At 37.9% G+C, this 14,906-nt stretch overlaps 2 protein-coding genes across 8 annotated transcripts in view; one reads left to right on the top strand and one right to left on the bottom strand.

Annotated features, from left to right (window-relative positions):
* TXNDC16 (thioredoxin domain containing 16) overlaps positions 1-4,237 on the bottom strand; it is a 136,821-nt gene extending 132,584 nt beyond the window's left edge. For 6 of the 7 annotated variants that reach the window (XM_027841663.1, XM_027841672.1, XM_027841668.1 and 3 more), the window contains exon 1: positions 3,890-4,107. The gene's annotated coding sequence lies outside the window, so the exon portion shown is untranslated. Of the gene's footprint in view, positions 1-3,889; positions 4,108-4,166 lie in introns of those variants that run through there. The other variant, XM_027841658.1, reaches the window with a different exon arrangement.
* A 157-nt stretch (positions 4,238-4,394) lies between these two features.
* The window catches only part of GPR137C (G protein-coupled receptor 137C), a 48,156-nt gene continuing 37,644 nt past the window's right edge, over positions 4,395-14,906 (top strand). The window contains exon 1 of the mRNA XM_027841647.1: positions 4,395-5,116. Coding sequence (XP_027697448.1) covers positions 4,685-5,116 — 432 coding nt within the window. The 5' untranslated portion in view covers positions 4,395-4,684. The remainder of the gene's footprint in view (positions 5,117-14,906) is intronic.

Consider the following 14,906-nt stretch of genomic DNA (forward strand, 5'->3'; position numbering starts at 1 on the left):
CTGGGCAAGTCACTTAACCCTGACTGCCTCACCAAAAAGCAAAAACAAACCAAAAAAAAATGAAGCTGAAAACTGTCTACCTTTGCAAGTACTTGGAAAAAAATAAAATACTATTGAAAAGAAATTTTTTTTTAAATAAATCACTCACCATACAAACTCAGTAGTATTCACATATAGCCAAAGCAATATTTTCAAATTTCCCTTGAAAACGTAATCTCCCAAAACATTAGTAATCATCTAAAACAACAGGAATTCTGTAACTTTGAATGTCTAAATATTTCCTTTATGCAGAGAATTTTTTTAATAGAACAAAGAAATAAGATACCACCTAACATCTATGTCAAGAAAGATCAAAGGGGGGAGGAGGAAGCTAGGTGGTGCAGGATAGAGCAGCAGCCCTGAAGTCAGGAGGACCTGAGTTCAAATCCAGCCTCAGACCAAACACTTGCCACTAGCTGTGTGACCCTGGGCAAGTCACTTAACCTCAATTGCCAAAAAAAAAAAGAAAAGAAAGATAAAAGCCAATTTCCTTTGGTTAGTAAGGTAAAGGAGATTAATTTGGGCTTTCTGTCCAGTTCTGACATTCTTTAATTCTGTGAAAAGGAGCAATTTGGTCATTTTGTTTTAGGAAAATTTGAGGAGGGAAAGATCATTTTCAGGAAGCCAATGGGAAAAACGATGGGAGCTCACAGTAAAGCAAAACTATGTGAGAGAGAGGATTCTTGTTCAGGTTAAGGGGTTGGGCATGACAGCCTCTGAAATCCCTTCTAACTCAGGAATTTTCCACAATTATATGAACAAAAGGTCCCTGACACTTCCAGCCTGAACTATTGCAATAGCCTCCTGACTGGTCTCCCTGCATTCAGCCCTTTCCCATTGAGATCCATACTCTAGAAAGCTGTCAAAAATTATACTCTTAAACCTTAAACCTAAATACACTACTCCCTTGCTCAAGAAGTTTAAATTGACTTCTGTTGTCTCTAGGATAAAAAACAGATTCCATTATTTGGCATTTAAAATCCTTTACAACCTGGCTCCTGTCCATCTTTTCATGGCTACGTTTCACAACTCTAGCCTCCCAAATTGCTTTACCTCATACAAGACATTTCAGCTTTTACTTCCACGCCTTTGCACAGGTTTTCCATAGCTGGAATGTTCTTCCTTACGTCTGGCCTCTTGGAATCCCTAGGTTCCTTCAAGATACAGCTCAAGTGCTACAGCATACAAGAGGTCTTTCCTAATTTCCCCAGTTTAGTCTTCCCTCTCCCAAATTATTTTGTACATATCTTGTATTTATTTATCTTTGAACATGCTGTATCCCCTTAGCAGAACCTTAAGGATAGAAACTATCTCATTCTTGTATTTGTATTTCCAGCATCTACCACAGTGCTTAGAATATATTCTGATATATCTATATGTCTGCAGAAAAAGGACAGAATAAAATAGCAATGCTTTTTTAAAAATGTTAATTCTGCATTTAGTTCACAATCTATACACAAAACTACATATTTGTTGATGGCACACCATCAATAAATTAGTAAAATACTTTACACAATATATTTATACAGTGATAAGGCAGTTCTGTATAGACTTGAATTTCATTTCTACCTCTGAAAAAAGTGTGAGCATAGAGAAGTAACAATCTTTCTGTGCCCCAGGTAACAGCTATATGACTATCTATATTACAAATAGTTGCTAATCTGAATTAAAAGATGGAATTTCTACATGAGAAGCTCCCTATACTAGTAAAATCACAAGGATAGATTAGATAGATAGATAGATGACAACCAAAAAATATATTTTCATTAACAATGAAAACACAATGCTCTTGGGAAGGGTAAAAATTGTATCTAAAAAGTCCAAAAACTGAATTTCAGATTGTTGCCTACATGCTTCATGATGCATGAATAATACGGGTAAAAGAGTCAATTTGCAAAATGAGTAGTTTTTGTTGCATATTAGATTTTGAAAAACAAAATTTGGTAGAAACTCTCATCTTTCATATTTTAATTTTTTTTATTTATTTTTAGTTTACAACATCCACTTCCATAAGTTTTTGAGTTTTAACTTTTCTGCCCCTTCCCTTCCTCCTCCCTCCCCAAGACAGTGTGCAATATGACATAGGCTCTACATATACATTCATATTAAACATATTTTCACATTAGTCATGCTGTAATAGAAGAAATAGAACAAAATGAAATAACCACAAAAACCCCCAACAAAGTGAAAACAGTATGCTTTGATCTGCATTCAGACTCCATTAGTTCTTTCTCTGGATGTGGATAGCATTTTCCATCATGAGTCTTTTGAAGTTGTCTTGGATCACTGTATTGCAGAGAAGAGCTAAGTCAATCATAGTTGACCATGTTACCATGACAATGTTCTCCTGGTTCTGTTCACTTCACTCATCAGTTCATCTAAGTCTTTCCAGGTTTTTCTGAAATCAGCCTGCTCATCATTTCTTATAGCACAATAGCATTCCATTACATTCATATACTATTTGTTCAACTATTCCCCAATTGATGAGCATCTCCTCAATGTCCAATTCTTAGCCTCCACCAAAAAAAGTTGCTATAAATATTTCTGCACATGTATATTTTTCCAGTTGTTATGATCCCTTTGGGATACAGACCTAGATCTGGTATTTCTGTGTCAAAGGATCATATCCTAATTTTTAAAATAACAGTTTATACACAGAAAAATCATGTAAAATTCTCTAGTATTAAAAAAAAAGTTAAGGAGAGTTTCTCAATTCTTTGATAAAAATGTCAAATGAGTGAAAACGTCTATTAAGCAAAAGTCAATAAATGCTTGGTATCTCATTAACAATGCCCATGAACTTTATTTCTTCCAAAGAAGGAAATTCTAAAATCAATCCAACCACACACTATGCCCCTCCTTCAGTAAAGGTCTTGGAAAGAGATGGGCCATTCTCCTTCTCAATCAACAAGCATATGCTAAGGACTAGGAAAAACAAAGACAAAGACAAAAATTTAACAGTTCCTGCTCTCCAGGAGCTTATCAGTGTAAGCAACAGGTACACATATTAAGTGCTCAAAACATTTCAGAGTACCTATATACTCTCATAAAGTCTTTCATCAAAACCAAACTACTGGTGTGCCATCAAGGTCTTCAATAAAGCAGCCACAGATACCTTAGCCTATCTTTTACCTATCTACCTTCTTTCTAGCCAATCTTACACCATCTTCCCAAATCCTCTTTCAAGGTACCTCCATTTCTTCAAACCTCCCTTCAAATCACTGCCCTGATTAAACTGTCCTTAAGCACTGAACTAGGACTAATGGGGCTGAGAGGTTCCCAATTTCCCCGTCCTGGTGTCCACTTGACTTCCTTCCCATCTCCTTTCTCTAATGTGGACACCTTGAAAATTAGAGATGTGTGGACTTTATATTACCAACCAAACCTTAATTCTGGAACTTTCCCTCGTTTCCCTCCCAACCCCCACCCCCAGGAAAATTCCCCAGGCAGAGTGAGCGAAAAGGGAGTCTTATCTACCTCAACTGACAAATACTACACCACAGCCTAGGGCAGGGGTTCTTAATCTGAAGTCTGTGAACTTTTAAAAATAAATATTTTGATAACTATTTCAATATTACTGGTTTCCTTTTACATTCTATGTGTTCTATTTTGTACATTTAAAAACATTCTGAAAAGGGATCGATAGATTTTACCAGACTAACAAAATGGTACATGCCACACACAAAAAAGGGGGGATTAGGCCTGCGCCTCCTTCCCCTCCCATCTACAGCCCAGCCTGCAGCAGTTGGCTCAGCAAACGAGAGTAAGGATGAAAGACCAGGGGAGACAAGGAGTCAGCACTGGTTTTGGGTAAAAAAACAAAACAAAACTACAAACCACAATGACTCACCTGCCTGGTGTCTCCGGGCACTGTCTGTGGCCCAGTTTCTCTACAGCCGTGGGGAAGAGGCTGCACAAAAATGCTGAAGAAGCAGAAGGAAGAGGCTATGGAAGCGAACCAGGGCTAAAGGATAAATTCTCCAATATGTAGGTCTACGTCGGGAAAGCTCGACATCCTTCAATAGACCAACATCAGGAGACTAAGCTACGCCTACCTGAGAGGGACTCCCCGCCCCCAACCAGTAAAAGGAAAAACAATCCCCCCCACCCACCCTCTCCTCATTTACGCAGACGTTCCAGAAGCCAAGGGAGAAGGCGGGCCCGGAGCAGCCCATAGGTGACAAACGGCGAAGGAATCCTCCAACGAAACAAGCTGCAGGAGCTGACACTAGCCCAATAAGAAACGTAAGAGGGAGAAAGCCGCTGCCCAATCCCGAGCTGTAGCTTTCCAGCTATGGGAACCACAGTCTGTGGACTTCCGACTTCTGCTCGCTGGAGGCGTGCCCAGCGGAGCCAATGCCGACGATCCAGTGGTGCGGAGCGAGCTCCTCAAAAGCGCCAGCTTCTCAGCTGATTGTTTTAGTCCGGAGTTGTTTTTTTGCAACTGTGGAGCCGCAGGAGGAGGAGCTCAAATTGCACCTCACACCGCCACCCCCGGAAGCGCGAAGCCTCGGAAATTCGGCTGAGGTTTAGGGATCCTGTCATTATTGCTCCCAGAGGGGTGTGACTTCCCCCCCCCTTAACTGTGGAGGCTCCGAGTTCGGTCTTTTCCTGCCCTCTGTGCCTCCCACCTTCAGCTCCTTCTATGAGGGTGACTGTCAGAGGCTCCCCAGCCGCTTTTGAGGCTGGTGCGGGGACGACAATGGCCAGCAGCAGAGTCGAGGAAGAAGAAAGAGCAGCAGCTGCCACTGTGGTGCCTGGTTCCGTGCAGCTTGTGCTGAGCATCCTGCATACCTCGTTATACGCTGCCCTCTTCTCATTTGCCTACTTGCAACTGTGGCGGCTGCTCCTTTATGAAGAACGGCGGCTGAGTTACCAGAGCCTCTGCCTCTTCCTTTGCCTGTCCTGGGCAGCACTCAGGACCACTCTTTTCTCTGCTGCCTTCTCCCTCGGCGGTTCCCTGCCACTTCTCTGGCCTCCCTCTAACCTCCATTTCTTCTCCCGCTGGCTACTCTACTGCTTTCCTTCCTGCCTCCAGTTCTCCACACTCTGTCTCCTCAACCTCTACCTGGCAGAGGTAAGGAGGATCGGAGAGAAAAGGGAACTGGGACTTGGGGCTGGGAGTCCGGGGGGGGGGGGGGGGGGGGGGGGGGGGAGAGGAGAGAGGGGAGGGTGTCCAGAGATAGCCTCCCAGATTGTATGAGAGCGAGGTGTTTTTGTTAAGGACTGAAATGGACATTAACCCGGGTTATTGGTGAGGAATTTACCTTTTGCCACGAACATCCTTCCATTCTAAACAAAGCAGCTGAGGCTTGAAAGAGTTTCGTGTCCAAATGCTTTGCAACTTTAATAGGCGAAACAAGCTTTTTGTTTAGTAACCTGACTCCCCTAAGAGAGTTGCAGCACTAACAAAGTGACTGGGAAAAAAAAGTAGTATTTCCAGTAGTCCTGCTGTACCTGAACTGCTAAATCTGGCCCACTGCCAGCCATTACGTCACCAGGCAGAAGCTTTTTCTCTATTGTTGCTGCATTTCTTTTATTAGCAGCTTATGTACCCTCCTACATCTTTTTCACTGTGGCTCAAGAAATCTCACACTGACATGGCTCAGTGGCTTTGGTAGCAGTCAGTAACCGTGAGGTGTCAGGAGATGGATCTGTCTTGGTCCTTCTATAACAGCACATAGAAAGTATTATGAATGAGTGAATGAGCATTCTATGTGCCAAGTGCCCTAACCACTTGGTGCTTTGTCAAACCTCTTTAAAGTTAGTCCTGTCCTTGCTAATAAGAGTAAAATATTAGTTTATTTTGTGCTTATTACAAAAATCATTCAACTGTTTTTGCAGTAATTTGGTTTATAGCTCAATTCCAATCAATTCCAATCTTTCTTCTGGAGTATTACTGCTGGTTGGGTTCCATTGTTCTGCAGTACTTAGGTATTTGACCTATTTCAAACAGGTATGGGTACCTGAAGTTGTTATATATGCTTACATGACATGTGCTTTCAATGCTTCTAAAGTTCCCAAATGATGCAAAAAGGGATTTGGGGAACCTAGGAGACTTTTATCTTTAAAAAGAAGTATAATGTACTCCATCATAGACTAACCCTGGTTTGTATTACCTAATATTGTGTTATTAATCAACAAGCATTTCTTAACTGTATTCCAGGTTTTATGCTAATGTTGAGAATATGAATAAAAGGTGAGCTAGTCCCTATCCTTAAGGAACATTTTGCTACTAAAGGGATACAGTATATTCTCAGATAAGTAAATAAATGAGGTGTACCAAATAAGTACACTGTGTGAGACTGCTTTGGCTGGAGCAGATTGTGTGAGGGGAAGTGATGGATGTCAAAGACTGGAAAGATAGCTGAAGTCAGAGTATAGGGCTTTAAATGCCAAAGTAGTTTGTCTTTTAACCTAAAGGCAATAGGGAACTATAGAAATCTCTTGAGTAAAGGCTTGACATGGTCAGAACTGTGTCTTAGAAATATTAATTTGGCAGCTGTATGTAAAAGAGTGGTTTACTGAATTGGTGTATGTGAGCATTTCTCTTGATATATAACCAACTTTGAGTTATCTTTGAGAGAAAGTGCAATCTAAAAAGTTATGGGTAATTTCAGCCTCCAACCCTTCCAACCATTTAAAGAGTCATTAACCATATAAAACTAACTCATCCTGAGTTTCATAAAAGGACAGGGAGGCAAAACTAAGAAAAGTCACAAGTCATGAAATGCTTGAAACTGAGATATCAAACAAAAGAAACAAAAGCCAAGGGTAATAATGAATTGGATGATCAACCCCTAAATAAATACTCTGTGTATATTCTGTGTATATTGATCTTCAACTTTGTTTAAAAGCTGTATGAGACCTTTCATATTAGTGTTTCTATAATACACATTCTCTATCCTTCCACCACTCCTGATAAGAGACTAATGTCCTATGTTTACAATGAATTCTAATTTATCTATAGATTTCCTTAAATGAGACATTGACATTTACAAATTTCAAATGGCATTTATACCAATGTAAACATTTCAGGTCTTCAATCAGTGTGATAATTATATTGGAATTTGTTTGGCTTAAACACTAAATTTATGAATTACATTTTGCAGAAGAAAAAATAATGGCATCTGTAATCTAAGCTCAAGATTTTCGAATTATACTTCCATAGTATGATAGCTTGAAATATTGGAATTAATTGTCTGACATAATAATCCAATAGATATCTGAACTACTAAGAAAAACTCTAAGCATTGGGGGGGGGGCGAGTTTAAACCCTTTAAAAGTGATAGTCAAGTTAATAGTTGGAAGATTTTGAAGAGCCCTACAATATTGTAGAAAATAAATTTTTCTTCAAGCTATTCAGAAACACTTGCTTAAAAAGTAACATTTTTTTTTAAGTGAGGCAATCAGGGTTAAGTGAGGCAATCGGGGTTAAGTGACTTGCCCAAGGTCACACAGCTAGTAAGTGTCAAGTGTTTGGTCTGAGGCCAGATTTGAACTCAGGTCTTCCTGACTTCAGGGCCGGTGCTCTATCCACTGCTCCACCTACCTGCTCCCAAAAATAACATTCTAGTTAGAAATCACCTACCTAGTAGTTAGTTAAAAATAAGTCATGATTATAGATTTAAAATTGATAGGTACCTTGGAGTTCATCTAGGTCATTTTACAGGTAAAGAAAGTGAGGCATAACTTAACTAAAATTACATAGGCAAGTAAATAAAGCAAAAAAAAATGACCTAATAATAATAGCTAGTATTTATAGAGTGCTTTAAGATTTGCAAAGTGTTTTTTCATGTTTTCTTATTTGAGTCTCCTAACTGTCATGTGAGGTAAGTACTATTATGATCTGCAATTTACAGATGAGGAAGCTGAGTTTAAGAGATGTTTGTTAAATGACTTGCCCAGGTCATACAACTAATTAAATGTCCAAGGCAAGAGTCAAACTTGGGTCTTTCTGATTCCAAATCCAGCATTTTTCTACTGTGCCACCTAGCCACTTCAAAGAAGAACCAATGCTTCTGGCTCCAAATTTAGTATTAAACTTTTAAAAAATTCAGATGTTATTCAGATTTAATAATTTTGATTGTCTTTCTCACTAATTTTATTCCTAATCATTTATAATTAAAGAGGTATCATGGCCAGCCTCAAAGCCAGGAAGACCTAGGTTCAAGTCCTGCTTCTGTATATTGTTGGTGTGATCTTAGGCAAATCTCTTAACCTCTCAGTGCCACCAGGCAACTGATGTGGTACAGACCTGCATTAGTAGAGACAGTTTCATTACCCAGGAGTTCTCAATACTAACAAAATTATAGGGTTCATGTCTCATCATTGAGATAACAAATATGTGAGTCATACCAGATTTTCACCGGACCAAATATCCCTTGTATTTATAAGTAAATTTTAATTATACTTTCTATTATTATATTTCTGACTCTGCCCTCATTATAACTTTTTTTTAAGTAAGCAAAACCAAGCAATATAATGACTACCCCTGACTCTGTATACAAGATTCTGTACCTATTATTCTCCTCTCTCCAACAGTTCATTATCTGTTCTCCAAAACTGATTGGTCATTACAGTCTTTAAAGTTGGGTTTTCTTTTAGCATTCTAATAATTTACATTATTTTAGGTATTATGTATATTCTGCTTACATTATCTTATATCAGTTCATACAAATCTTCCAATGCTTTTCTGAATCCCTATTATCCCTTATTTTGTACAGTTATATTATATGTCCTTCATATACCTTGATCTCTTCAACTGTTGCCCACTCAGTGGACACCTACTTTGATTTCAAGTTTTTGCTACCATAAAAAGTGATAACTTATGAATATTTTATTATATATATATATATACCTGTCTTTTCCTTAGTTTCTTTTTAAAATAATATATAATTAGTTAAGAAAACTTAATTGGCATTTTTGCATTTAACCTATGTTCTTATCAAGTTTATAGTGTAGTGAGTATTCTCTGGCTTCCTCTCCCGGAGCCAGAATGGCTATATCTGCCCCTCTGGGCTCTAGAATATACTGAAAGATTTAAGGGTATCTCTCATCTCTACTTCCAGTGACTCAAGCCCCAAACCAGCTCTTCCTTTCTCTCACTCCCAACATGGTCAGTGACTAGCCTTGCTTCCATTTAACCACTTAACATCAAATAGCTTTTACCAAGGGAAATTTATATTGAAGATATCACAAAAATAAAGATAATGGTGTGAGAATTTTCGAGGGCCTTCTAGCTACTGCCCCGATAAATCAGCATAGGATAGAAACATAGAGGTAAACTGAATTTACGGTTTATTTAACTACCCAAGTGTAGCACACACTCTCAGTGGGTGATGGATGTGGGAGTGTCACAATTTAACAGATGACAAGGATATAGATAGATAGAGATAGTATGGGTGTTTATGTTTGGTTTGTGGTTATGGGTGTTTATTTTTGTATATATTTATAGATATGTGAATATACATGTTTGTGTATGTGTGTATATTCATATGTATATATACATATAAGTATATATATATGTATATATGTGTGTGTAAGTATGTATGTGTGTGTGTGTGTGTATGTGTGTGTATATCTTCTCCTAAGCTATACAACCCAAGGAAAGTAGCAAAAAGGAAGCTATGTACCTTACAAAGCAGTTTTGGATAAGAAACTGCTATGTAAGGCCTACTTAGAATATATGTTAGGCACCAGGCCCCTGTGCAGGAAAAGTTACTGATTAAAACAAGAAGGAGGATGTTTAAATTGTTGCAGAGGAAGGAATGTGTCCTTTAGCATAGCCATTTACATTAGACAAAGGAAATACAGTTATTCCTTCCACATCTTGACTTCCCCCATCAGTCACAGTTTCGACATATTGCAGGTCAGCATAAGAAATTAAATGGGAATTTTTTGGAAGCTTTGAGGAAGCCACAAACAACACATAAAGTCCAGCTGATGATGCAGAAAAAAAGTTTAGAAACTCAGAAATGCATAAAATATATGTATATATTGTATAACATCAACCCAAATTTTACAATAAGGTACTGTCAACACCCTATAAAAGAAAAAGAAAAAAATTCAGACTCTGGTACAAGGGAGATCCAAAAATTTTACATAGATTTTGCAGGTCATAGACATGCTGCACCCCTAACTTCCATGATGTGGAAGGGATAACTGTAGTATCTTCTTTATTAATCAATTAGCTAATCACCTTTTGTTAAGCCCCTACTACCTGCTTTATATTTATAAAGAGAAGGGGGCAGTTCCTGGAACTTTTCAAAGGCCTCTTGAGTTCTCTTTTGTAAAATGATGAGTAGGTAAGAAGGGAAAGTATTTTAGAAAACAGACATTTTTTAAGTTGTCCTTGAAGTACATGCTTGACACATAGCAAAAACAAAAACAAAACAAAACAAACAAAAAAACCCTGACAAATACAGAACCAAAGAGAGTTATGTTCTCTTCAAAATCCATACAACAGTAGATTGTACCTGAATGAAATTTTAAAAAGACAAGAGCCTTTTCTGCAATTTTATTTTCTCTGAAATTGTCTGAATTATCACAGTGAATCTCAGAGCAAATACCTGAATAGAACCTGTGTAGCAAGAATCTAATCTAAACTTTCAAAGCTACCATATCTGCAGTTATATCAAAAATACTCAGGGAAAACGAGTCTTTTTAAGAATTATCTGATTTTTAAAAAAAGAATTATCTGATTTAAAAACAAGAAAATCTTATAATAAAGTTTTTAAAAGAAGACTCAATATCAGTCAATGATTTTGAAATTCCCTGGCACACAACAAAAAAAAGTTAGCAAAGCTATCTAATACCCATTGGAACTTTTTTTTTAGGGGGGAGGGGTGTTCAAATTCTAACTCTGCCATTTAATTAGCTATATGGCTTTGGATAAGCCATTTTACCTTTCTTATCTTGTTTCCTTTGTGGTATGTGAGGTAGATAATACAAATATTATCCCCAGGATACTTTTAGGGGAAGTGCTTTGTAAACCTTTATTTTATAAATATGGATAATTATGTGTATCAATAGATATCAGTGTGAGTACTCTTTCCCATCAGTGCAATTTCATTCATGTCTTTTCATCTTTGTCCATGTATTATTATAAATTCTCCATATCAGAGATTTAACAACACACTAGAGGGCAATATCTGACTTATACTATCAATTTTTTTCTTCTCTTTCTATATAACTGTCCATTTCTTTTTTTTTTTAATGGGTTACAATATTTTCTTATGTCACTTCTGACACGTAGGTAGACAAAGGTTATTATATTATATTATACACTATTTATATACACTTTATGTCTTAAGATTATCTTTGGCTCAAAAATAGTTTTAATTCTTTATAGATGAGTGTTTCATGATTCACTTCATCATAATATTTATGTAGTGCTTTACAGTTTGCAAAGCACGTTATATAAGTTAACTTGTTTGATGTATATACAAAAATATTTCATTACTTGAAAACTTATTATTTTAAATGTGAGGTTTAATATATGATAATAATGGGGCAGGTAGGTGGCACAGTGGGTAGAGCACCAGCCCTGGAGTCAGGAAGACCTGAGTTCAAATCCGATCTCAGACACCCGTGTGTGACCCAGGGCAAGTCACTTAACCCCCCATTGCCTCACCAAGAAACAAACAAACAAGTATATAATAATAACAATTTAGTAATATCAATTGGAAGGACAACAATAAAAACTGAGAAGCTTATCCCTAGACAAGAGTTCAGAAAATGTACCTCTCTTTTTCCTTTGGATTGGAGGGGAACTATGGGTGTTAAAAATTATACAATTTTTTAGCTTGTATTAAATGTGTTTATTTTACTGAAATAAATTTTTTACTCCTATTTTATTCTTGGTTACAAAGCACACTTGGTTACAAAGACATAGCTCAGTTGGTTAGGAAGAGACAAACATAGAAGTAAAGGTTATGCTGGAGTAGCTAGGTGGTGCAGTGGATAGAGTGCCAGGTCTGGAGTGAGGAAGACTCATCCTCCTGAGTTCAAATCTGGCTTCAGATACTTACTACTAGTATGACCCTGCATAAATCACTTAACCTTCTTTGCCTTTTTTCCCTCATCTGTAAAAACAATTGGAGATGGAAATGGCAAACAACTCCAGTATCTTTGCCAAGAAAACCCCAAATGGGCTCACAAAGAATCATGACATGACATGACATTACATGGCGTAAGACAACTGAACACACAACAATGGTGATGTTACAAACAAAAAGATATCCATGAATTTTAAGACAATAGGTGCATTTTAGTTTTAGTGATCATCTGAAGCCGTGTGCAGTTTCCCAAATGCAATCCTACCCCCTCTGTTCTTTTCAGTTCCAGAGCCAGTTCATTTTTTTGTCTTCAGTACTTGTCTGGTATATGTGCATTTGATGTAATTCATTGGGCTACCTTACAGCAGCATGTTATTTTTCTGGAAGATTTTCATCTTCATCAACACCATAGTAAGGCATTAGAGTAAGACTTTTATGAAAACTAAGGATTTATTCTTCCAACCATTAGTAGCATTTCTAAAGAGCACATGGAGGGGTTCAAGAATTTCTGGAGGAGCTGTTCATCAGGTAATTTGGTTTTATATGAATAAGTAGTCTCCACATGATAAATGTCTTAAGAGAACTAATTCTTATTATATTTTGTCTCCCACAGCACCAGGATGTTAGATATATTCAAATGTTGAATGACAAATCTGAAAAGTAAAACTAGAATAATGCCTTATTCTCTAGGATTTTTGTTGCCTTCATGTAAAGTTAATAGTTTAGGTAACCCCTTTACATAACTTCCAGTGACAATGTGCTTTTCAGTTCTTCTTTATAGTTCATAGTCGGTCTCCTGTTGTAAGGCAATGATAATAGAAAAAGCCCCAGGAACATCGGGGCCATAAAACAAATGATGACACCTCTATCACAGTTACCATGGATCAAGGTCATCTGTAGTAAGGTAGTTGAGAGGCCGTTCCTAGCACCAGTACTGGTACTAAAACCACTATACTTGCAGTGCTCCCAGGATTACCAACCGGCATATCCTCTTCTCTAAGATTCTTATAGGAAGAATAATACCAGATTTCTGCCCATTTGGAGATTGCTGCTATGGGATTATTCCCTTTCACAGGGATTGGATAAGGATTCTCCCTCAACCTTCATCCAGGAATTCAAGATTACCACTAAGTCAACTAGAGGATCCACTTTTTGGGCAGATAAATAGATTTTGACCATGGCTATATAGCAACAGTTTTACCCTTGCCCTGAGGCCATTTTGACAGACTAAAATTAACATCAAAGGGCATCTAAGGAGCTCTTTTTCAAGAGCAGATACTTCATCATTGGTGTAGATCATATGGTTGTAGGTGCAGCACAACATGGAATCATAGTCCCTATCCAGATGACATCAATGTACTTATGCCTCACCCTCTGCTGTTTTTGTAATGGCTTCTACCTGGTTGCTAGCCTACCAGAAAGCATAATGTATCTCTGCTTGCTGGCATGTCCTACAAATAGAAGTATCAGCAAAATTCATAGATTGGTCTTGACCCCAAAGGGGCCTTTGATTGTTCAGTCTGGTTCCCTCTAAGCCCCAGATGATTCAGCCAGACTAATGACAACTGCCCTAGGGTCATTGTAGATAAAGATCTTATCTGACCCATTCCTCAAGGTTTTCTCTTGATTTTTATTATGCAATCTAAAGTTGAGTCCATTGGGAAAACTTGCCAGGACTCCCATTTCCCTGGATATCTCCTGTTACCAGATTGATGGCTTCAGTTGTATATGCCTTCCTAATTGTGGGCAGAACCATCAGTAAACCAGTATCTCTGGATCCATTGGTCCATTAGACTGGTGGAAGAAGCAGAAAGAGTCAAGGTTTAGACTGGAGGTTTCAGTCTCTAGCAGAGTAACAAAGGTTTTGAAGGAAACTGATACATGAAGACCCCAGACTACATGGTTTTAAATGTTCCATTTCCATTTAATGATAGAAGCTTCTTTGGTCCATCTTGCATCACCCAACTCAATAGGCAATAGATGAATACATGGCCCAGCATCATCAATTCAGTAGCAACTAGGGTTCAGTAACAAGTGAGCAAACTGCTTTTCAAAAGTGACATATTCCCTGTGGTCACTCAGGGGAGTTTGCAGCTCCAGAAACCTAACAGTCATTTGTTCTGGCCACCCTAGGTACATACCAAATATTCCATTTAGTTTTATCTTTATGCACAGACCTCCAGAAACATGGACCTCACAGTAAGGACTCAAAGGTAGAGACTGGTGGATAGCCTTTTTTGTCTTCCAAGGCTATAGCCTTTTCTGGGCTCCACTCAAGAGATGTACTTGCAAGTGACTCAGTAAGTGGAGGCCATCAGGATATCCAGGTATGGAATGTGGATTCTCCAAAACCTGAAGAATCTATTAAGCCTCTTTGCTTGATTTTTTTAGGTTATAGAGAAGTGTCAGTAGCTTATTCTGGAATCACCTAGATTTTCTCCTTTCACTGTATCCCTCAAAACTTGACCAAATGGGCTGGGCCTTGGTTTTCTTGGGGTTTATGTCCTATCTACATCACTATCTGATGTAGGACCTTAGATACTATAATCTCCTCTAGCCCAATCAACACTCATCAATGTAGAGGTATGCGTGAATACACTTAGGGAGGGAAGACTCATTTAAGGTTGCCTACCAGAATGTGATAATTTGAGGGAAAGTCGGAGATGTACTGAAGACAATTATATCATCTAACAACTCACAAATCAGCAAAGCTGCAAATCAGGGCTTGATTTATTTTGTTGATTGTTTATATTTAAAGTGATGGGAAATATTAATAATGCAAATTAAACTTAAAAGTGTATCCTATAC

Source organism: Vombatus ursinus, unplaced genomic scaffold (genome assembly GCF_900497805.2).
Source record: "Vombatus ursinus unplaced genomic scaffold, bare-nosed wombat genome assembly UNPS02004746.1, whole genome shotgun sequence".
NCBI lineage: Eukaryota > Metazoa > Chordata > Mammalia > Diprotodontia > Vombatidae > Vombatus > Vombatus ursinus.